Source organism: Oryx dammah, unplaced genomic scaffold, assembly GCF_014754425.2.
Source record: "Oryx dammah isolate SB20612 unplaced genomic scaffold, SCBI_Odam_1.1 HiC_scaffold_18, whole genome shotgun sequence".
NCBI lineage: Eukaryota > Metazoa > Chordata > Mammalia > Artiodactyla > Bovidae > Oryx > Oryx dammah.
In genome coordinates, this window is record NW_024070202.1 from 61,050,423 (window position 1) to 61,076,019 (window position 25,597).

At 43.1% G+C, this 25,597-nt stretch overlaps 1 protein-coding gene across 1 annotated transcript in view; it reads left to right on the plus strand.

Annotated features, from left to right (window-relative positions):
- The window catches only part of AOAH (acyloxyacyl hydrolase), a 208,570-nt gene that overhangs the window by 161,800 nt on the left and 21,173 nt on the right, over positions 1-25,597 (plus strand). The window contains exons 15-19 of the mRNA XM_040260182.1: positions 6,569-6,605; positions 7,367-7,441; positions 16,168-16,340; positions 24,191-24,249; positions 24,334-24,393. Of these exons, the coding sequence (XP_040116116.1) occupies positions 6,569-6,605; positions 7,367-7,441; positions 16,168-16,340; positions 24,191-24,249; positions 24,334-24,393 (404 nt within the window). The remainder of the gene's footprint in view (positions 1-6,568; positions 6,606-7,366; positions 7,442-16,167; positions 16,341-24,190; positions 24,250-24,333; positions 24,394-25,597) is intronic.

Genomic DNA, 25,597 nt, shown 5'->3' on the forward strand with positions numbered 1-25,597 from the left:
GGTGAAAAGACAGCCTTCTGAATGGGAGGAAACAATAGCAAATGAAGCAACTGACAAACAACTAATCTCAAAAATATACAAGCAACTCCTGCAGCTCAATTCCAGAAAAATAAACGACCCAATCAAAAAATGGGCCAAAGAACTAAATAGGCATTTCTCCAAAGAAGACATATGGATGGCTAACAAACACATGAAAAGATGCTCAACATCACTCATTATCAGAGAAATGCAAATCAAGACCACAGTGAGGTACCATTTCACACCAGTCAGAATGGCTGCGATCCAAAAGTCTATAAGCAATAAATGCTGGAGAGGGTGTGGAGAAAAGGGAACCCTCTTACACTGTTGGTGGGAATGCAAACTAGTACAGCCACTATGGAGAACAGTGTGGAGATTCCTTTAAAAATTGCAAATAGAACTGCCTTATGACCCAGCAATCCCACTGCTGGGCATACACACCGAGGAAACCAGAATTGAAAGAGACACATGTACCCCAATGTTCATCGCAGCACTGTTTATAATAGCCAGGACATGGAAACAACCTAGATGTCCATTAGCAGATGAATGGATAAGAAAGCTGTTGTACATATACACAATGGAGTATTACTCAGCCATTAAAAAGAATACATTTGAATCAGTTCTAATGAGATGGATGAAACTCGAGCTGATTATACAGAGTGAAGTAAGCCAGAAAGAAAAACACCAATACAGTATACTGACACATATATTCGGAATTTAGAAAGATGGTAATGATGAACCTGTATGCGAGACAGCAAAAGAGACACAGATGTATAGAATGGACTTTTGGACTCTGAGGGAGAGGGAGAGGGTGGGATGATTTGGGAGAATGGCATTGAAACATGCATACTATCACGTAAGAAACGAAGTGCCAGTCTAGGTTCGATACAGGATACAGGATGCTTGGGGCTGGTGCATGGGGATGATCCAGAGAGATGATATGGGGTGGGAGGTGGGAGGGGGATTCAGGATTGGGAGCTTGTATACACCCGTGGTGGATTCATGTCAATGTATGGCAAAACCAATATAGTATTATAAAGTTAAAAAAAAAAAAAAGAATACTGGAGTGGGTTGCCATTCCCTTCTCCAGAGGATCTTCCAAACCCAGAGATCAAACCCACATCTCCTACACTGCAGGCAGATTCTTTACCATCTGAGCCACCAAGGACAGCCTTTCTAATGACAGGAGTTGTCTTCCCAGAAGGGTAAGGCAAATCCCCTGTTGCTCATTTTATCACTCTGTCCTCTTATTATGAGATCCTCATGCATTGGAAAAGGAAATGGCAACCCACTCCAGTGTTCTTGCCTGGAAAATCTCAGGGACCGTGGAGTTTGGTGGGCTGCTGTCTATGGGGTCGTGCAGAGTCGGACACGACTGAAGCGACTTAGCAGCAGCAGCATAATGAGTTAATCTCTGAAAAGTGTACATGAGAGTAGGGGAGTGGAAACTGGGGCTTTAGGACGATGGAGGGGAGCCCAAGGAACCAGAAAGGACCAAGGAGCTTCTAGAGTGGGAGGAACTTGGGAAAGCAACCTCATAAAGTAGTGTATGAACTCCTGGGCTTAATCTTGAGCTGAACATGCACAGATATGATCCTTAATTGCATACAAAGACTCTGAGATCTCAACTTCGACAAAGACTATTGTCTAGGCCGCACTCAGTGGCACAGACCTGAGACTAATCAGAATAATACTACAGAGGCTTTGAGAGGGGAATGGACATTGAAATCATAACCTCCCAGAAGGCTGGGTAGAACTTGCCTCCTGAACCTGAGTGGATTGCCTAATAAGACAAAAATACAAGGCTCAGAGTCTTTTAATATCCAAGATGCCAAGGATAAAATCCAAAATTACTCAGCACATAAGGAACCAGAAAAATCTCAACTTGCAGGGGAAAAGAAAACTAACAGATGTCAATGCCAAAATGTTGGAACTATCTGACAAAAAATCTGTATAGCAGAGGTTGTAAAATGGACCTTACAGTCCTTTTTTACAGGTTCTCATATAAGAACTAGATCTTTTACTTTAATTTATTTTAATTGGAAGCTGATTACTTTAGAAAAATGTGGTGGTTTTTGCCACACATTGACATAAGTCAGCCAGGGGTGTATATATGTCCCCGGTCCCGAACCCCTCCCCCCACTTCCCTCCCCATCCCATCCCTCTGGGTTGCCCCAGTGCATCGGCTTGACTTTGAGTGTCCTGTTTCATGCATCAAACTTGGACTGGTCATCTGTTTCACATATGGTAATATACATGTTTCAGTGCTATTTTCTCAAATCATCCCATCCTGGCCTTTTCCCACAAAATCCAAAAGTATCTGGCCAGGCACAGAATTTAAAAATTACAGGTTATTTAGAAGACCATTAAGAGAGTCTTACCAGTTGACTTGAATGTCCAGAATATGAAGCACTTGCTGCTATAGTCAACACTGATCTCTCAGGGAAACTGTAAGCTGAAATTTACTCATGGAAGGAAAACCAACACTGACATTATAGGAAATCCTTCTTTACTTGCAATGTACAGTGCCTTATTTAAAAAAGATGAGCCAAAATTCAGACTTGTGGCCAATAAGGACCCTGTCCTTCCTTTCTTGATGATAGGTAGATTCTCCATTGGACTACCTTGACAAATAAATTAAATATCCCTATTACATAGTCAGAACTTTTCCATTTCTCTAATCTATCACTGTAGAGACCAGGTAGGGACCTCTTAAGGGCATCTCCAGTTCTTTGAATGCTGCTCTTGTTTTGCCACATTCCACAGGCTAGGAGATATCTTTCTCTCCCGCTCACATCTTTCAGCTCCAACTGCTTTACTAAGTATTTTCTGTAATAGTAGTAGCAGTAGCAGCAACAAAATCAGCAGCCTGGAGGAAGTCTACATACAAGAGAGGAAAGAAAATAGAGCTGAGAGGGAGAGAGATACCAAAAGAGGATGTGGCTGGTGAAAGAGTAGCAGGACTACAGGAAAGGGGGGCTCAGAAGAGAAAGTAACATGGGAATTATGTAAACTCATTACGTAATCCCATAAAACTGAGGTTTCCAAAAGAAAATGGAAATCATGGAAGTGTAACAACTTTGGAGCAAAGAAAATTCTTTGTTCCTATTACAAACACCCACCAGAAAATAATAAACATTTGAGTAAAGAAGTATGCATACTTCCTCTCTCCTTGGGTGGATTTTTGTGGTTGCTGCTTTTAAATCCACCGCAAGCCTTTGCCATTGGCCTGCCATCTTTGTCTTGGCAGCAGAGATATCAGGGGATGTGGGCCCAGGGAGGGGCTTTCCATATGGCATGCCATGACAGGTTTTCATTAACATTTTCCTCAAGCTCTGTGGGTACTCTGCACCTCAGTTCCCAATTGTACTCTGGATAATGAGGGAAATTATTGACAATCCCTGACTTGGCCTTTTTTTTTTTTTTTCCCACTCATGGCTTGAGTTTTCATTTCTCATTAAGAGAAAAATCAAAGAGTGAGAATTAAACACCTCTTGATTTATTATCTTACTGAAAATGGGAAGTTGAGAGTCCTGGAGCTGGCACTGAATGAAGGGCCCAGCTGATGAGATGAGTCAGCCACTGTAGGCTCCCAGTGGCTGTCCTTCTTATCTTCCCTCTTGAGAGCAAAAGAGAACAACCTCACACCCAGAAGTACTTTGAGTCTATGTTTAGGACTCAGTGCTGTAAAACCTGGCACCTTCTCTGAGCAGAGATAATAGGCTCAAATCACATTGAGTTTTCTGGTTTGGATCTGCACTCAACCTTACTCTAGTGCTCAGTTATGTGTCTGCCCCCATAGATGGTAATCCTCGGGTATAAAGGCTGTGTCCAACTCACCTGTTAATTCCCTACTATGTGTCAGGCATATGGCAGGTCCTCAACAAATGAATGGAGAGAGTGAATGAATGCTTCCATGCTAAGGTGAACTGATGGCCCTTAATTTGCATGTCTGTGTGCATATTTAATACTACCCTGAACTGAGAGTCGCTCAGTGGTGTCTGACTCTGAGACCCCATGGACTATATACTCCATGGAATTCCCCAGGCCAGAATACTGGAGTGGGTAGCCTTTCCCTTCTCCAGGGGATCTTCCCAACCCAGGGATAGAACCCAGGTCTCCTGCATTGCAGGTGGATTCTTTACCAGCTGAGCTATCAGGGAAGCCCCAACACAAAAAGGAAACAAAGAGTGTATGACGATTCCTAAAATAAATTAAATGTAGCATTGCCATATGGTCCAATGATTTCAATAACCTAAATGAACCTAAACAGATACTTGCACACCGATGTTCATAGGCAGCATATTCATAATAACCAAATGGTAGAATGCCCATTGACAGATGAATGGAAAAACAAAATGTGGGATGTGCATACAATGGAAAATTATTCAGTCTTTAAAAGTAAGGAAATTCTAACACAGGCTACAAATGGAGGCCTTTTGAGAACATTATGCTAAGTGAAATAAGTCCAATACAAAAAAGATGAATAAGGTATGATTCCACCTATCTGAGGTACCCAGAATAGTTCAATATATACCAACAGAAGGTAGAGTGGTGTTATCAGAGACTGCTTCTATTTGGTATGATGGGAAAATTCTGGAAATGGATAGTGATGATGGTTGCATAACAACATAAATGTATTTAATGCCACTGAACTGCACACTCAAAAAGGATTAAAATTGTTATGTTTATGTGTTGTGTATTTTTCCACAATGAGAGGGGAAATAAAGCAATGTTTGTTTATTATGCTAACATTCCTGAATCAGCCAAGAGAACATCAATGCTGCACATATAGCTTGCATCTAGTTGTATGTGGAAAAGGAGGCCTACCCTGCATGGTCACACAATTTCGAGGGGACATGGGCTAGTTAGCTCCTAATAGCTGTGCACTGCCCTTCTGCCCATTTGTTTCCACAAGAAACCCACTGGCTTTCTCCCCCAAGCTCCCAAGGCTAGAAGTTACAGGAAAATCTCCCTTGCCACTTGAATTGTACCACCTACCTGAGGATTACTTGCTAATTACTGCAGACTATTTTCCAACGGATAAAGAAATAGTGAACTTCTTTGAAACAGTGAACTCTTTCTAGCACCCAGTCTAGAGAAGCCATATCACACAGGGAGCCAGAGCTCAGCCTTACAGAAGGGACAGACTTTGAAATGCAACTCTCCAAATGATTAGTTGTGTGGCGTTGGGAAAGTCACTTTAAGTGAGCCTCAGTTTCCGCCTCTATAAAATGGAGACCTACTATGCCTAGGGCTTCCAAGCTGGCACAGTGGTAAAGAATTTGCCTGCCAATGCGAAAGATGCAAGGGACAAGTACACATGCCCACGTGGGCACACACACACACACATACACACACAATGCTACCTCATACTGTGGTGCTAAGGCCTAAATGAATTAATAAGTGTTTAGCAGAGTGTTGACAATAAAAAGAATATTCAATGAATACAATTTTCATATAAGAGATTCATTATTGGTGGTACCTAGAGTAGGGGAAGGAAGTCATATGTGTCACTACAGGAGCTTAAATACATCAGCTCTACAATCTGACTCTCGCACAGGCCAGCCAGTTAGGAGGAGTCTCAGGAATGAGCAGGAACACCAGCAGGCTATTAAATGGGGTTTCCAGGGAGATGTGCAGTTCTTGAATAATCCTTTTTACTGTCCCTCTTACTCCTTAGAAGAAAAGTTATGACCAACCTAGATAGCATATTGAAAAGCAGAGACATTACTTTGCCAACAAAGGTCTGTCTAGTCAAGGCTATGGTTTTTCCAGTGGTTATGTATGGATGTGAGAGTTGGACTGTGAAGAAGGCTGAGTGCCGAAGAATTGATGCTTTTGAACTGTGGTGTTGGAGAAGACTCTTGAGAGTCCCTTGGACTGCAAGGAGATCCAACCAGTCCATTCTGAAGGAGATCAACCCTGGGATTTCTTTGGAAGGAATGATGCGAAAGCTGAAACTCCAGCACTTTGGCCACCTCATGGGAAGAGTTGACTCATTGGAAAAGACTCTGATGCAGGGAGGGATTGAGGGCAGGAGGAGAAGGGGACAACAGAGGATGAGATGGCTGGATGGCATCACTGACTCGATGGACGTGAGTCTGAGTGAACTCTGGGAGTTGGTGATGGACAGGGAGGCCTGGCATGCTGCAATTCATGGGGTCACAAAGAGTTGGACGTGACTGAGCGACTGAACTGAACTGAACTCACTCCCTAACTCATTCCTTAATCCTTGAATAGTTTATGTCTCTGCTGATAGATTTATACTTTTTTCTCACATCTATTAGAAAGTGTACCCATTCATGCTCAGTAAATGTCTTGAAACCTGTGAATCCAAAGAAGGCCCATTAAGAAAGTTGTAGGATGAAGTCATTCCCATCAGTATGATGGTTTGGATGACCTTTGACCATACAATGATGGTTCGGATGACCTTTGACTATACAATGATGGTTCTTCCATGATTTCCGTCAATCAGTCAAACTCTCATACTGATAGCGCTGACTTGAATTTACTAACTTTAATTATTTTCTCAATTTTAACTATTCAGGTGCATCCTCCCAAAACCTGGAGAGATTTATAGAAAGGTAAGTGGAAAAGGGAGGGATATAAGTTGTTTTTAGGTTGGGTTTCTATTTTGAAAACTAAAAAAAAAAAAAACTCTGTTACTATCCAGTAGCCACTTATATTAAACATCCATAACTTGTTAGTTACTCTCCAAACAGTGCGAAATTTTCACTTCTTGGGCCAGTGACCACAGGATGTGGTTAATTTACATGTATACTTTCAAAAGGATCATAAAAATGTATACAAAGTGGGTAAAACTTTGGTCTGGCCCAAGTATCTGAACGAGACGAAAAAAAGACTGTTTCTTATTCCTGCTTTATGAATGAGAAAACAAGTTTTGGCTCATATTTGACTTAAAATTCATTAGCAAGGCCTGGGGTGTCCAGAATAGGAAGCTTGAGAAACCCTTGATTTTTCAAAGTTGGCTATGTCCACAGCTGTCGTAATGTCATAAAGTCCTACACATCTGGATGTAAGTACCTCAGGAAACTGATCTGGGTTTACTGATGACAAATACTGTGAAAGATGGTAGCATGTCCCCCTACTGGAGACTTCAGCCTACTCTAAATGTAGGTATGTATTTATGTGGTCTTTTCCTAATGGAGAAGTGGGTTAAAGATTATAGAGAAGAGGGGAAGTGGGAATGGAGACACCAGAATGAAAGAAAAATAGCAAGAAGTTACCCAGAGGATGGCCATTTGAAGATTCTTTCACATGTTGGTTGGTTCCAAAGCTAGGTTTCCAAGTGTTCGATATTCAAATTCCATCTATGGCTTCTCAGTTTATCTAGGAACCAGCTGTTGGACTATCCAGCCATTGTCATATATGCCATGATTGGGAATGATGTCTGCAGTGGGTGAGTTACTAAAAAATGTTTGGAAGGTTCTTTGAGTTTCCCCTCATCTCCACTCCATTATAGTAGCCTACTTCCCTATCTTAACAAGTCCTGGACACATGTCGACTCAATAGAATCAACCTATAAATCTGAAAGACCCTTTGAAAAATATCTGATCCCATTAATTCTTTGCTCTGCTTCACAACAAATGGGTGTGTCATGATCAACTCTGAATTACATCACAAGAAATATGCTACTGCTAGCCAAAAATCCAAGACTGAGAAGCGTGACTTTTGAAATAAAGCAAAATCACAGCTATCCCATAAGAACAGCTTCCTCACTCATCTTCTGATTTACTTACTCGTGTGGCTGAGATAGCATAGACTTAGAGCTTTGCAAAGAAACCTACACATGATTCACAGCCAATCCTATTTGTGCCCATGGCCCATAGTAAGAAAGTGGTTTTGCTAAACTGCTAATATCAGTAGTGATTTCAAAATGTTGAATGCCTTCGTTCCCCCACAGCATTTTGGAAGGCTTCTTAAAGTCTGTGCATACCCCTAAGAATATGCCGCACATGTGAATGCCATCTGTCCTGTGATCGTGGCCAAAAAGAAAAAAAAAAAAAAAAAGGTGAGATCAGATCTAAAACAACTCCCCAGTAGCCACCCACCCATCATTTTGGAAAACCTAAAAGCAAAGCCAAGAGAGGTGACATGATTCGTCCAATTAGTGACGGATGGCAGAGCTGGACTCAAACCCAAGAGGTACTAGAAGCAGGCCACCCTGCTCACTGCCCACCTTTTGCTTTTCTATACTTCACTCACCAAGAGCTTTTTAAGCTTGAGCTAAAAACATGGTTGAATATTATGAAATTGTGTTTGCCCTCATGGATACCTCCATGAGAGCCTCAGAACCCTTCTGGTGAAGGAGGTGTAGACCTAATCAGTGAAGTGAGTTCAGGGCAGGAGATTGCATGCTGCAACCCAGAGATACTCATGTGCCCTGCCTTGGCAGACCCTAGGCTGGTTTACCACTCTCCCCAGAATCCCAAGTCTGCCAAGGTTACATTCTGGGGACCCAAGTTAGCTCTGTGATGAGCCACCTGGTACTCTCCAGTAAATAGCAAACACCCCCAAAACGTTCCATGAGCCAAGAGCCACACCACTCTCTGTATCTTCTCATCCCCACAGCAGCCCTAAGAGGTAAGTGCTGTTGCACCATTTTACAAATGAGGAAACCGTTTCAGCAAGGTTAAGAAACTTACTTCTACAGTTAGTGAGGAGCAACGATGAGAGCCCAGCAAGGTTCTCTGGCTAAATTCTGTGTTGTTTCTACAATCCATACTTGTCTCATTTGCTTTCTTTTATGCACATGCTTTTAAAAGTATGTATTGACCACTTATGATGTGCCAAGTTCTGTGCCTGGCTCTAGGATACATTGGCAAAGAGGCCACCATCCCTGACCTCAAAGAGGTTATGAAAGGTAAAGCAATGAGCTTCAGCCCCCAGTCCCATCAAAGAACAGAAAAAACCTATGGTCAGATCAGCCAGTGCCCCTCCAATCTCTGGATCGTATCCCCCAGGAGGGGACAGAGAACAAGCTGGTTATACTGAATAAAAAAACACCTGCAGAAAGACTTTTAGTTCAAGAGCCCCAAATCCCTGAAACCGCATATTTTCAGCAGAAGCTGCACACGCAGAGGTCCCTCCAGCCTGGCCCTGCTCTTCCTTTTCCAAGGAGCTAAAGGGCAGGTAGACATCAGCCAGAGACCTATGCCAGCCTTTTTTCCCCCAGGGGATCTGGGCAAATAAACAGCAAGCATTTGGGTGAAAGAATGGAGTTGGCTGTGTGGGGTGTCCCCACGGTGCCCATTTTGCAACGTCCTGTGGAGGGGTTAGAAAAATAAAGACAGATGGCAACTATACTTCCCATCTGCCAGAACATCAAGGTGGAGGAGATTACCCCAAATGAGCAAAGTGATTTCATAAAAAGCTCAAGCCAGCAACAAATTGCATAATAAGTTCGTCCTGAAAAAACTTTTAGGATATTTGCTTGACTTTTTTCTTTTCTTTGCTTTTTAACGATGATGCTAGTTCTCTGCTTCTCTCTCTATTCTATGGCAAAACCAATACAGAATTGTAAAGTAAAATAAAAAATAAATAAATAAATTGCAAAAAAAAATAAAAATAAACTCTTGTAGGTAATAAGTACTTGTTAAATGAATGAAGGTCAGGATTGGAAAATAGCTTTTAGCATCAGGAATTTGAGAAAAAAGGTAAAATAGACAAACTTGGCTTTGTCATTGTAACTCTACTTGATTGGGCTTAAACTAACCCGGGTTACTTGGGCTTTTGCTATCATTGCCTTCAAAAACTGCAGAATGTGAGTGATACAGAAAAAATTCCTGGAAATAGGGCAAGTATGAATGAACTACAGCAGCTGGGTAGCAATAGGAGTATTGAGAAATGAGAGTGGCCTCAAGAGCCTCAGTTCATAAAGGGTGATTACAAACCTTCCCCAATATCCCAACATGACATCCCTGAAAAGAATATCATAATTACTGGAAATGTGATAAATATATATATAGAGAGATATATACATATATATATAGGCACATAACACTAGCCACAGAAATGGATTTAGTTCCATGTTTTAGAGTGGACCTAGAAATTATAAACTAAATATCTTTTACCTAATGGAGAGAGCCAAGGCCACCCTAAGAGGCCGTCTGTGTTGCCAGCTCCCAAGCATTTTTCTGCAGTGCCATTGTTTCAGATGTCATCCAGGACAGCTGGTCAGCACTGCATTAAGAGGAAGCAGCCAAGGTGCTGATAAATAACAGACTCCAAGGAGTTCAGCTGCCAGAAAACAGTCCATTCCATCCAATCAAGGGTAGAAAACCAATAGAGAAGGGAAGGGAAAGAACTCTTGCTCAGAGGAATTTTCTCTCTCAGCCTCCTCAGTGGAAGTGGGGTGGCCAAGGAGTTTCTCAACCAGCCAGGATGTTCCAGACCACATACTCTTTTAAGGGCCCCAGGACCTCTATGCATCAGGTAATGCAGGCCCAGTGAGTCCCCACCCCATTCCCCGTCTATGTCAAGAGGCCTCTTCAAAGAGTTTGGGTGGGAAGTCAATAATGTGGTTACAACTGGCGGGCCTGGAGAAAAGGGCTGCCTCAATTTTCCAGGCAAGAATACTGGAGCAGGTTGCCATTCCCTACTCCAGGGGATCTTCCTGACCCAGGGACTGAAACTGTGTCCCTGGCATCCCCTGTATTGGCAGGTAGATTCTTTACCACTAGCACCTGGGAAGCCCTCTCTTACCTGGATGTTTCAAAAGCACAAAAGCTAGCTGTGGGTGAAATCTGAACACTCAACCACAACAAGTCTCTGGGCTCTTGCTCTGATTCTGGGCAATGTTTTCTGCAGAGTCTGTTTGCCTTCTTCCTCGAGAAGGGGCACACCTGCCACCAACCAGGTGCAATCTGGCTGAAACACCTGCCAGGCTAATGAAATGATGGTGGCTGGCCCTGCACCCAAGTCATGAGGCTTATTTTGCATGATCGGGCACAATTCATTAGGCTGAGGACAGAGTCTGAGCCACCCCAAAGGCAAGGCTCATCGTCTGTTCCAAGCCCGCCCCTGTGGTCCTGACGTGTGAGAGCGTGTGCTGGGCACCATTTTCTCTTTCATTATTTTCTTGGCATGAGCGTCATGTCTCTCAATCTGGTTTTCATATTTCTCCCCTAAGCTCTGTCCCCGCAACCCCTCACCTCTCCACGAGTGACTGGTGTGAGCTCACCAGTGGGTGGGGAAGGATGCAGGCACCGCGGTGGCAGGCAAACCCAGGATGGCAAAATGGATCTGACATGGGCTCCAGAGCATCCTGGGGAAGAGGTTTAAAGTTTCAGCTCAGCCCAGTCAGCCTTTGACAACAGGTGGCGCTAGTGGTAAAGAATCCGCCTGCCAATGTAGGAGACCTGAGATGCCAGTTTGATTCCTGGGTTGGGAAGCTCCCCTGGAAAAGAGCATGGCAACCCACTCCAGTATTCTTGCCTGGAGAATCCCATGGACAGAGGAGTTTGGCGGGCTACAGACCATAGGCTAAAGTGACTTAGCATGCCAAGGCCTGGGAGGTGTTTCCCAAACCACTGGAACTCTTTGATCACTAAAATGCTAGTACTCAGTTCAGTTCAGTTGCTCAGTCGTGTCCGACTCTTTGCGACCCCATGAATCCCAGCACGCCAGGCCTTCCTGTCCATCACCAACTCCCGGAGTTCACTCAGACTCATGTCCATCGAGTCAGTGATGCCATCCAGCCATCTCATCCTCTGTTGTCCCCTTCTCCTGCCCCCAATCCCTCCCAGCATCAAAGTCTTTTCCAATGAGTCAACTCTTCACATGAGGTGGCCAAAGTGCTGGAGTTTCAGCTTTCGCATCATTCCTTCCAAAGAAATCCCAGGGCTGATCTCCCTTAGGATGCACTGGTTGGATCTCCTTGCAGTCCAAGGGACTCTCAAGAGTCTTCTCCAACACCACAGTTCAAAAGCATCAATTCTTCGGCGCTCAGCCTTCTTCACAGTCCAACTCTCACATCCATACATAACCACTGGAAAAACCATAGCCTTGACTAGACGGACCTTAGTCGGCAAAGTAATGTCTCTGCTTTTGAATATGCTATCTAGATTGGTCATAACTTTTCTTCCAAGGAGTAAGCGTCTTTTAATTTCATGGCTGCAGTCACCATCTGCAGTGAGGGGAGAAAGAGTACACAGATAAAAATGGCATTGAGAATTTTTCAGATACAGAGTCATAGGGACCTTGTATGGCATTCAGAAGATGTGACCCACCATCTGCCACTCAGACCCTTCTGAACTTGCCTGAGCTTGCTATGCTCACGGCAGGGCATACCTAGCAATGCACACATGTAAATTATCTAGGTGTACGTGATGTAGCAAAGATGACTGGAGACTGTTCCAGCAGTCTTGTGACGCTTCTCCAGAAGCATCATGGCTTCTATTCTGACTCCAAGCCATTTTGGTTAAGCTTGCTTATTTTGTGAGGTGCCCTTTCATAATACAAATTAGCTGAGATTCTTTGTTTATCATCAGGGTTGCGTCTCTGACCAAAAAAGAATCATTAAAGAGGGAGTTTGGGAGACTTTCTTCCCTCTTAACTCATCTCGCTTTTAGGTGGTAGGAGAGGCTTAGCTCAGCATAACTGCTCTGTGCCAAACTGCTGTTGTATCAGCAGAAAAAAGCAAAACCTGAGCTGCCAAGGCAAAAGTTAATAGGTGTGCATGCTAGCGTTACCATTGACAGAAGACAGGACACAGACCCCAACTTGCTTTGTTTCACCACTGCTGTTGCACTCCAAACACACAGTGAAGGTAAAACCTGGTTACTCTGGGTGGATTCTCCTGGTCTGAACAAGCCCAGAGGGCAGCCCAAATCCCCTCCACACACTGGGGTCCTTCTAGTGCTGCTGGGCATCGGCAAATCAAGCCTTACCAGTCTTTTACCCCTGGTAGGTAGGCAACCTATTCTCAAATCCGAGTACTTTTTTTTTGTAGGTTACAGAGCCTTTTTGTTCTTAAAACCATATAATTTTTCCCAAAGTAATAAAAGCCATAAATATCGAATTTTATTCTACATGCTGGGGTTTTGTAAAATGGGCATCTTTTTCCCTTTCTTCCTATTTCTTTATCACAAAGTCCAGGGAACTCATTACCTAGTGTAGAAGCATATACACCAACCGCAACAAACACCCCAAACATCAGACTTGCTCCACCTTTTCCCCTGGATGGGGACATGATGCTTGTCACAAACTGGCCCATGTGACCCTCACACGATGGTCAGTCTGCCACCCTTGGGATAGCAACAGTGCGAAAGTTTTATTTGGCTAAGAGAAATAGATAGAGCGGAAATGACATAAGATGACAATGTTTTCTGCCCCTCCCATTAAAACTTAGTTTTATCTCTTATTTTAGAAAGAATAAAATAATATGAAGACCCCTTTCATTTGGATTGTTTCTCTGATCACAAAATAACATCTGTTGTAAGAAGTTCAAATAATACAGGGTTTAGGAAGGGAGAGTTACGCCAGAGTCACTCCCTACCAGCCCCCACAAGCCTCCTCTGAGCTAACCAATAGAGACAGCTTCCTGTATTTGCATCCAGATTTTTTTTTCTATTCAAATTCTAACTTACAGGGTGATTAATATTCATTGAAATGAAATATTATTATGCTTAGTGCTCTGCAATTTGTTCTTTTTGATCAACAGTACTTTTCAGCAGTCTTTCCTATGTTAATACATTTAGATTAATCTTTTAAAAAAATTTGTTTTATTGCGATGAAATTCACATATTGTAAAATTAACCATTTTAAAGTGAATGATTCAGTAGCATTGAGTACATTCAGAATGTTGTGCAACCATCACCTTTATCTAGTTACTTCATTCCTTTGAATGGCTGCATAGGTATACTATAATTTAGGTAGCCAGACTTTTTAGTTTATTCCAATTTTATTCTATTCCAAGAAATGCTGCAATATTTGTATGTACATTTTTGCACATTTGTGCAAACGTTATTAAAGGACAATTTCCCAAAAGAGAAATGTCAACCAAGGTTAATAGTTAAGCCAACTTCAAATTTTGATACATTTTGAAAAATTCCTTCCAAAATGACAACACCAATATCCATTTAGGAGCAGGTCCCTTAAAAGTGACAATAGTGAATACCCCAGGGACTTCTTTTTTTTTTTTTTTTTTAGTTTTTCTTTTTTTAATATAAATTTATTTATTTTAATTGGAGGTTAATTACAAAATTGTATTGGTTTTGCCATACATCAACATGAACCCACCACAGGTATTCACGTGTTCCCCATCCTGAACCCCCCTCCCTCCTCCCTCCCAAGACTTCTTTCTATTCCCTCTTTCCATGTTTCTTATGTCTGGTCCAACCTGTGAGTCACGAACTTACTTTTTCTGGCTTAGAATCTGCATTCAATGCCCTAGGGTGGCAGTGACAAAAATACCTCAACCTGGGTAACTTCAAACAAAGGAAACCTTCTCTCACAGTGCTGGAGGCTAAAGTCCAAAATCAAGGTGTGGGAAGGGCCAGGTTCCTTTTGAAGTGTCTATGGAAAGTCCTTCTTTGTCTTTTCATCCTTCTGGTGGCTCCCTGCAATCCTCAACATCCCTTGGCTTGTGGCAGCATCACTCCAATCTCCACTTCCAGCATCACATGGCCTCTTCTCTACATGTGTGTCTCTCCTCTTCTTAAAAAGACCCTAATGATTGTATTTAAGGCTCATCCTAATCCTGTATGATCTCATCTCAATTGATTATCTGCAGAGACCCTGTTTTCAAATAAGGTCACAGTCTGAGGGATGCTATTCAATCCATAGACAGGATCATTAGGTAAACCTTAAATTTTAAGAATTTAGAGAACATGATTCCATTTAGATTAACAACAGGCATTTTAAAGCCTAAGAATAGATGAAAATCAGAAAATTCTATATTCTCTCCCAGGTTAATGCAGGTTATTATCTTAAGTCAAATCTGATGGGTACTTAGGGCTTGTACAAAAATCAGTTGTACAAAAAATGAACAATAGTAGGCTTATATATTAAATCCAAAAAATGTTCTAGAATCTCTATTTGTACCTTGCCTTTTAAACATAACAAGAAAAAAAGAGAGAAACAAAGAAAAGAAGGGAGATTTAAATGAAATTTTCAATGATTTATTTCTAGTATTTTGTACATTTCTTATCTTTGTTCTTTGCTCTTTTCCAAGACAAATAAAAATAAATCAACCAGCTTAAATTCAATAAATGTCTGATTGAAGCTAAAGATTTGCTACTTTTAATTCACTTATGATTTACATCTTTGTCTTAAATTCTTTGATTTTAGGACCATGCTCTTATAACTACTTTCAGTACTTTCATTTTCTGTTTTCACTAACTTTTATGGAACAAAAAGATAAAAATAAAATTTTAAATTTCCTCTATAGAGCACAAGCACTACCACATAGAGAAAGGCAGTGATGAAAATCTGAATTGTCTGCTGACAGATATTGTTGCAGGGGTACAGCCTGGAATAGCAGTCAATCAGGAAATTCATGAAAGTTCACGTTTAGTGCAGAAAGGAAGGATGTAGTGTGCACACATAATGTCACTTCATTTTGCAGTGAAAGTCTGTTTCCCTGACTATGACATAGACGAAAAATTTTTAAGGCCAATGTGCAGATCTCAAAGCACCAACAAATAATAAGCAGTACCAGGCTTCTTTGATTCCATTAACCATGTGCAATAGTCAGGATCAGTGACATTATACTTCAGGAACAAACAGCCCCTAAAATCTTAATAGCATAACACAATAAATATTTACTCACTCACACTACATTGTCCATCAGGGATCACCATGGAGCTCTGTTCCAGTACTCATTGGTAAGCAGCTGCCTTCTAGAACATTGTTCAGGCCCATGGCAAAGAGAAAGGGCATCCTAGAGGCTCTCATACAACCAAACATGACAAATGTCATTTCTGTTCACAACTCGTAGGCCAGACCTGTCAGTGGCCCTCCTAATCACAAGGGAGTCCCAAAGTCAGAAATATTTTGCAAATAAATTATCAGTGTGTGCATGTGTGAGAGAGAGAGTGTGTGTGTGTCAGGGACAGGCAAGTGTATTTGCATGAATTTATCCTTATAGCCTACTAAGATATTTTCTGTTTCTTTTGCCAACAGGCATATTGATCCTCTCCCCAAAATGACCACTCCTGAGAAATTGTACTCCAAGGTCATGCAGACTCTGCAGTATCTAGATTCCCACCTGCCAAACAGCAGTCATGTTATTTTATATGGCTTACCAGATGGAAGATTTCTCTGGGATCATTTGCATGACAGATATCATCCTCTTGGTATCAGAGATTCTTTTACTCTTTAACAATGTCAGTGCATTCATAGTTCAAATATATGTAGCTCAATTATATAAGAATACACCTAAAATGTCACCAGAACAAATCAAGGAGAGAGTACCCAGGTACAGGATCTAAAGGTCAGTATCCAAAGGTGGCCAGAACCATATCAAAGTCAGACAGGGCAGACACAGTTAGTAAAGAATTTGGACAAATTGAAAGGTATGAGTTTAAATAAGGAAACTCCTTCGCTGAAGGTGAGATACAGAACACAGAGCAAGCCAACGAAGTCCAAACAAGAGACAGAAAGGGGACAAACAAGTCCAAGGGAAGGATTTCTCCAGACCTCAGTGGTGAGTGCCCCCTGGTGGCCAGAATTCTAATGGATTCTGTGCACCCTGAATCTTCCCTGGTAGCTTCAGCTGACAAAGAATCCACCTGCAATGCAGGAGACCCTGGTTCAATTCTTGGGTCAGGGAGATCTGCTGGAGACGGGATAGGCTACCCATTCCAGTGTTCTTGGGATTCCTTGATGGTTCAGCTGGTAAAGAATCTGCATGCAATGCGGGAGACCTGGGTTCAATCCCTGGGTTGGGAAGATCCCCTGGAGAAGGGAGAAGCTACCCACTCCAGTATTCTGGCCTGGAGAACTCCATGGACTGTATAGTCCATGGGGTCACAAAGAGTCAGACACAACTGAGTGACTTTCACTTTTACTTTCTGTATACTCTAGTGACCAGTTGGGAGTTCTATAGAATACAGTCTTCCAGAAGCTTTGGTCCCTGCTTCTACATTCTTGGAGTCCTTGGCTCTGAAATGCTTTAAAGTTCCAGGAAATTTCTAATAGCATGTGTAGCATTCCAGATGCTTTACAAAGACGGTGAAAGTAGTAGTAATTCACCTTGGGAAGGGCTGCCGTTACTGATCCTTAAAACAATTCTGTAAGATAAATGTTTCTATTAATTCCACTTGATTGATAAAAAAAAAAACTAAGGCTCAGAAAGGTTGCGTAGCTTGCCAAATGTTGCACAGCTTATTGTATATGTAACCTGGGTGTAACAGGGTTCTTTTTCTGTGTTTCAGGGAAGAATGTCCTTTAAAAAAATACTCATTGTACGCCATGTGCTGTTCAAGACACCGTGTAACCATAAGGGAACATTATAGTCAAAAATCTCAGCCAGCATAGGCTTAGGTTACAGTGGGAAAAAGATTCCAAAAGTCAGAAAAGGCTGAGTGTTACTAGAGAAAATTAAACAAAGGGCAGATGGGAAGCGCTGGCCTCAGGCCTCTCAGAGAGGCATCTACAAGGAGAGGCCTGCTGCTGCTGCTACTGCTACGTCGCTTCAGTCATGTCCGACTCTGTGCGACCCCAGAGATGGCAGCCCACCAGGCTCTCCTGTCCCTGGGATTCTCCAGGCAAGAACACTGGAGTGGGTTGCCATTTCCTTCTCCAATGCGTGAAAGTGAAGTCACTCAGTCGTGTCCGACTCTTAGCGACCCCATGGACTGCAGCCTACCAGGCTCCTCCGTCCATGGGATTTTCCAGGCAAGAGTGCTGGAGAGGGGTGCCATTGCCTTCTCCAAGGAGAGGCCTGGGGACCATCATCTCAGCCCCATATTGACAGCACCTGTGCCAGTCTCTCATGGAACGAGACTGTCCCTTCCCTGGTATTGCCAGGTCTGCCTCCTTAGACCAACCCTGGAGGTGCAAGCAGTTTCTGTGAGTCAGATGAGCAATTCAGAGAGGGGTGACCCAAAACTCCTTCCTTTGTGTCCTCCATAGTGGGTGGAGGAGAGAGCTTTCCCTGGCATCCGTAACATCCCTGTGTCTTTTCAGTCCTCTCGTGGCCTCTTCCTGCAGCTCCTGTTTAATCCAACCTCCCTACCACCTCCCTCAGCAAGTTCCACCCCTCCCCACACAAGAAAAGAGCAGGGACCCTTTAACCAGCTCTCAAAGGGCTCTGATCCCTTCACTGAGTTCCCCTTACTGGGGGACGATAGGAGATATCCACACACCACACTCCCTACCAATGGACTAAAGTCATTTTCTTCCTCAGTTATGAAATGTACTATGAATGTTATTATTGTCTAAGATTTAGCCTCTCATAAGTAAAGCATGTTCCACCTGTTCACATGGCTTCGACCACACCCTTAAGAAATGATTGTGTGATTACACAGTCAACTTTACTCCATTCTGGGCTGCCTTGAACATGTAAAGGACAACCACTTGGGCTGAGAATATCTCTTTGAGCCATTGGGGATGAAAATTTCAGTTCCCCTTACAGATGTTTTCAGATTCCCTGGTGGCACAGATGGTAAAGAATTCACCTGCAATGCAGGAGACCTGGGTTTGATCCCTGGGTTCGGAAGATCCCCTGGAGGAAGGCATGGCAACCCACTCCAGTAGTCTTACCTGGAGAATCCCCATGGATAGAGGAGCCTGGTGGGCTATAGTCCATTGGGTTGCAAAGAGTCGAACATGATTGAGTGACTAAGCATGGCACAACAGATGTTTTCAGATTCCTAGATTTCACTCATGCTAAGAAATGCTTAGGGAAGGGAACTTGGAGGCAGGGAAAATGTGCTCCCAATTTACTCCATCGCACCAGTAGGGACTTGACTTTGGGTTTTCTGACTTCAGATCCTATTCCCTTTCCATGAACTGCAGTTAGACTGCATCCATAGGTTTTTTCACATATGCCATGCAATTCCCTTGACTAATCATAGTATTTAAAAATGACTCCACATAATTTGGAAGAGAGCAAGGAAAGGAAAAAGGAGATTGATCAGGAACTCAATCACTTGGAGGATTCTCTCAGCCAGTGGTTCTCATCCAGGGACTACCCACCCAATCCCACTCATTATCATATCACACCTGGAGATACAGAATGCTACTGGCATCCAAGGGTTAGAATCCAAGGATGTTCATAAACATCCTACAGTGCACAGGACAGCACCTCCACAACCAGGAATGTCAACAATACCAAGGCTGAGAAACTCAGCTCTAGGCTTTGTCTTGAGAAGGCAATGGCACCCCATTCCAGTACTTTTGCCTGGAAAATCCCATGGACGGAGGAGCTTGGTCGGCTGCAGTCCATGGGGTCATGAAGAGTTGTTCACAACTGAGCAACTTCACTTTCACTTTTCCCTTTCATGCATTGGAGAAGGAAATGGCAACCCACTCCAGTGTTCTTGGCTGGAGAATCCCAGGGACGGGGGAGCCTGGCGGGCTGCCATCTATGGGGTCGCACAGAGTCGGACACAACAGAAGCGACTTAGCAGCAGCAGAGCAGCAGCAGCAGGCTTTGTCTTATCCTCAAACAGCCTCCCTCCAGCCACTGATCTAGACTAGCATTTCACAGCACAAAAGCAAACGGTGGAACAAGTGTGTTCTATATAAACAACCCTAGTTTGGTGCATTGGGGCGGGGAGAGGGATCCAATTAGGGAGAAAGTTGAAATCACCTAAAATTCCTAATGTTTTTCAGTTATTATTCATATCTTAAATTATCCCTGCTGTCTGGTTGCTATGGGAAATAAGTGTTGAATTCCTCAAGAAGCATCAGGGTCCTTCCTAGGCAGACTGGAGAAGGAGGTGGGATTTACCCAGCATCCTCATTCCTCCTTTGGCAGGCTCCTAACTCACATAAGACGACACGGTTGAGTAGGGGGCTGCTGCCTTCGCATCATCTCCATTCTGTTTCTGCTTCACCTCCAATCTTTGGATCTTCGTTCCCACAAGACAGGAACCAGCAGTGAAGCAGGTTAATGCTAGGTCAGTCTCAAGGCTTGGTTGCTCTGCCCAGGTTAGGGTGAATCTCATCTTAATCAATAGCCAAACACCTGAGTCTGGTTCCCAGGTCATAGTACTCAGGGTTGTACAAGAAATTAAGAGGGGGTTTCCATTTATTTCTGCCTTTGAGCCAAGAAACATGATGATGATGATAATCTGTAGATTTGACTTTAGCCACCCCTTAAGGATTAAGAAAGAGGCCAGGGAGCAAAAGGGATTGGGGAAGAAGCGCTAGGTCAGTGATTATATTCTCTGCTGCCTCAGAATGGCATTGAAACATGTATAATAACATGTAAGAATCGAAATACCAGTCTATATCTGATGCAGGATATGACACGCTTGGGGCTGACGCGCGGGGATGACCCAGAGAGATGTTTTGGGGAGGGGGGTGGAAGGGGGGTTCATGTTTGGGAACGCATGTACACCTGTGGTGGATTCATGTCAATCTATGCCAAAACCAATACAGAATTGTAAAGTAAAAATTAAAAATAAATAAATAAATTTAAAAAAAAAAAAAATAGTACAAGTGGGAGTTCAGCCCATCTATTCAGGAAAGAGGTTAAATGCCACAGCATCAGATCAGCAGCCAGTGGAGGCCCAGAACAAGAATGGGTGTCTAGCTAACTCCCACCAAGGAAGAAGGAGCTAGGACACCCTCCTTAGCTTCATTCCTCTTAGCCTTGTTTGTGAATCACCACCCAGTAACTGCCTGGCTGCCAAGGGCTGTGACAGCCCCACAATCTCTACTAGCAATTAGAATTCCTGGTGAGAAAGTAGGTCTCACACATTAGGATTGTACTTGCATAGATCTTTTGAGAAAGTTTATACTTGACCAGGAATGTGTCCTCTCAGGCACAGCCTATGAGGAAGGCAATCTTTCTGTTAATATGTCTGAGATATTAATTATCTAAAGATGATACTAAGGTGAAGTTCTTGTCCTCTAAGGAGAGGGAAAAGACAACTACGCTGGGAAAAAGATTATACAGATCGTGACAGTAAAATTACCCTGGGGCCAACGACACTTGTACAAGCATTCTGGGAGCTACCCAAAGGGTTAGACTGTGGTCAAGAAATCTGGGAGTGCTGGCTACAAGTAAGTCTGCCATACGGCCTTCATTGAAGGGCTTCTGCCATAAAACATTGGCAATAACTTCATTTTGCCTCAATTATTCTTAAACTGAAACCTAGTGCATTTTAAAATACCCACCTTCTGTTTTCTTACTAGCTTCACCTCTGTTTAAATTAATGTTGTACAAAGTTTTAACACACTTAGATGGTACTTCATGAAGGTGTGGCTGATCTTTGTTGGTACTAGGCCTTTATTAGTACTAACTTTTATTTTTATTTATTAGTACCAAGCTTTTATTAGTACCAAAATTTCAGTTATGGTCCCAACATTAAATACACTCCAAAAACTGCCATAAAGAATTTACACATAACTGAGACATGAGCTGCTGCTATAGCAGCTGGGGTAGAAGATACCCTTTGATCTTAAGAAGGAGTATAGGGTATCCACTGGGCCAACCCATGGACTCCCAGCCCTTACACACACACACACACACACACACACACACACACACAGATTGTTCCACTATTGTGGGACAGCCCTCTTGTCCCTGTCCTGGGCATTCATGACCACCTTTCTTCATCAGATTTACTTTCTACAAGGAGTTGTAGAGACAACCTCTTTGCATGTAGGTACGACGTTTAGGTAGGATCAGTCTTTATACCAAGGCTCCTCGATATGGAAAAATACCATTAAAGTAACAGGGATAAAAAGTAATACATAAAAAGAAAGAGTGAATAACAAACTGACAGTTTCAATCAGTGGAAAAAAGCATAAGAACCATTTTCCTTCTTCCCCATCTTTCAACCATAAGCCCATCACAAGCACTCTTAGTCAGCCTTTCATATGACCAGACCCAGACACCCTAACCTTTAATAGGCAGAAATACCAGAAAGAGGGGAAACCAACCTATTACATCTCTCCCATTTATCTTCTAACTACAGTTAATGTGCCCTTATCCCGTCCATAGACCTACCTACTCACCTAAGAACTTCCTCTCCGTCAACCTGATCTGATTAGAGACAGAACCAGAATAGCCAGGAGACAGAGGGGAAGGAACAGGGACTGGGAGATGATCCAGAGAGGATATGCCTTGTGGTCTAATCCTAACGTGTGCTGGGACCTCAGCAGTAGCACAGTAGGAAGAGGGGAGTAATCTGGGAGGCAGCAAGGCTATGGATCAGCTTAGCCCCCACAGGGGAGACAGCAGATGACTTCTCCAGCACCCAGGAGCAGGATAAACTCCAGTCCCTGTGGATATCAGTGAAGTCCAATCTTTCAGATGAGGAAGAAGAGGGTGTAGAAATGTTTCTTATGGTCATGCATGAGGTGTCACTTCTGGCAGGTTGAAGAGACTTCAGCCACCAGACAGGGGAAAGAGAGAGAGAGGTCACCAGGTGAGAATCAGTGCCAAGCAGGTTGTCAGGGCCCCAGCCAAGCTCTCTAAGGTTTGTTACATGGCCCCAGTACCAACAAAGAAGCAAGATTGCAGAGGGAAGGCTGGCACTCAGGGGCTGGGTCAGCAAGAGCCAAGGCCTCCCGGCAGTGGAGAATTGAGGGTGGAGATGCAGGTTGGAGGTGTCAGTCCTTGCAGCTGGGCTAGGCTGAGACAGGCAGGGACACACACAGAAAGGAGGCAAATTGCAAAAGTACATGCACGCACACACACACACACACACAAAGATGGAAGCAGACTCAGTGATGGAGAGCAAGATCTTGGAGAAAGATGGGGACTGAGAACTTCATGGGGAGTCTATAAAATGAAAGTGAAGACAAGACCCAGTAGCTTGGGATTCATCTAAAATGTGAAAACGCAGACACCTTTGGAGCACAGAGAAGGCTCCGTGTGTCACTATGACTTTAATGGCGATAATAAGCCCGCGGTTTTCCAGTCCTGGGATTCACTCACCCACACAGAGACATAATATATTTTTCCTCTACGACAAGAAAATTGAATCTATCTTTCAGTCTAACTGATCTGAGGTATAAGTGAAAAATAAGACTGTGTTCTATCACCTTCAATCTTTCTCTTCGCTCCGAGATAGGCCCTATTATTTTCCTTTATTTTTTCGGGCGTGAGAGAAGTGTTAATGGATAAGACATCAGTCACTCACCCCTGAAATGCGGGAGAGCCTGGATTTTGTGTCCCAGCTGCAGCATGAAAGTTGAATTGCCTCTAGGGTGAAGTAGCTGGGGAGCAGGTGGGGAGCGGGGGGTATGGTGGAAGGGCCAGGGGTGGGAGGTGTGAAGAGAAAATGAATTATGCCCCCAGATTCTGGGTCTAGAGCTGATATTTGGAAAGACTCTGCATGAGCTTGCATTTGGTGCTTATCACTTTATTCTTATGTACTTCTTTATCTTGCACCAAAAGCACCAAAAATAGAGCCTATCTATTAATGAGGGGTCAAGTAAGAGAACTGGTGGGCCATGACGGGGTATAACATATTAGCTGCTCCCATTCAATGGCTGCCCATTGAATGGAAACCTTCAGTTCACCAAACTATAAAACAGCATGATCAGACCTTCAGACACTCGATTGTCCTATCATAATTGGAATATTTATTTATTTAATTGGGTCAGACGTCAGTGTTTCACAAACACAAAAGGAGGATTTGGTCAACTACACCCTGCATGCTCCCTGGGCCCCATGTTTGATATCATTGCCAGGAGAAACCCGGTGCTCTGCCAAGTCCTTCGTTAGTGGTGTTCTTGTCCATATGGTGCCCTGTATCCCTCTCCCTGGAGTCCTGCCCTGGCCCATGACAAGAGCTCAAGATGGGAGTAAACTCCTTAGGGCTTCTCCCCAACTCTGGGTCTCAAAGTCTAGGGAGCTCAGAAAGAAGGAAATCCTAGGCTTCCTCAAGAGCAATAAAACCTGGGAAGATCCCTGGGGACACCAGCCATCTTCAAGGGAGGCAGGATCACCCATCGGGGTCCCTCGTTGGCTGCTGTATCTCTCAGTGCATGCCACAGGCCAGATCCCTCTGTTTTCCAGGCCAGCTCAACAAGGACGTGACCTACGCGAATTTCTACTCCTTCCTGAACTGTCTCCAGGTGAGCTCACGCTGACTTCTTCCAAGGGTATGTTCCCATGACCCGCACCATTCTTTTGTATTCAAAGTGTTTTCCTGCTCTCAGGTCAGCCCCTGCCGCGGCTGGATGTCTTCCAACAAGACGCTGCGGACTCTCACTTCAGAGGTAGGGTCCTTTAATCCCATCTTTGAGCATTCTCTCCCTGTGTTTGCTGAAGGACTTTCACTGGGGATGGCGTTTTGGCAGGGCAATGGCCTCCAAGCTGGTGAATTAGAAAAAAACAAATTCAAACTCGTGGATGCTTGAGGAGCCAAGAGAATGTGGGGTGCCCTGTCTCCCCACTCTGCCTCACTGAGCCTGTCATCTTGTCAGTTTCTCTTTGTGTGCCTCTCTCTTGGATGCACATTATGCGTGTACGCACACACAGAGATGTCTGTGAAAGCTTGTCTTAGACATATTTGTAGAGTCAGAGAAGTGAGCAAGGTTAGGTATACACAGAGCTGGAAGTCTGCCCCAGAGCCTTCCTTTCTTCTCTGAAAAAGCTTCCCACATTTCTTTCACAGATGGTAAGTAATCTCTTTGTAAGGAATTTATTTTAAAGTTTTTACAAGGGAAATATGTTTCAATTTTTTAAAACTTTGGAATGTAAAACAATACAAAAAAAATTAACAAAAATCACTCAAAATCTCACCACCCAAAATTAATATGTATATCTTTGCAGTATTACTTTCTTATCTAGTTATTTTGGGGACTTTGCCTGCATAGTATCAGAACACATGCATTGTTTTATACCTTCTGATGTTCATAATTATTCCTCCACATCGTAAGTTTGTAATCATTTTAGAATACACAGTACATGAACATACCATGGTTTATTTCATCTCTTGGTGTTGGACATATGAGTTGTTTCTAATTTTCCACTATGATATATAGCATTGTGATGAACCTTTTTTTATATAAAAATGTATGTCTTTGTGTGGCATGTCTATTTTCTTAAGATAAATTCCTAGAAAATTATTGGGTCAAAGAGTACACCAGATCTGATCCGTATCACCAAATTGTTCTCTAGAAAGGTTAAACAAATTGACATTCTCAATCACATATCCCATGGCAATACTCTTTATTATCACTATTGTTCATCTTTTCCTTGACAATACCATGGGGAGAAAATGGTATCTTATTACTTTAATTTGCACTGATTTGGTTCCTAATGAATTTTAACAGTTTTGTACGCTCGTTCGTTGGCCATTTGTGCATGAACAGAATTTAATATGCAGAGCTGCTCTCTGCTGATGACTTGCAGTGGGGGTGGGAGTGGGAACTCTTGATTTCTTTGTTCTGCCTGAATTATCTCCCTAAAGCTCAAGTC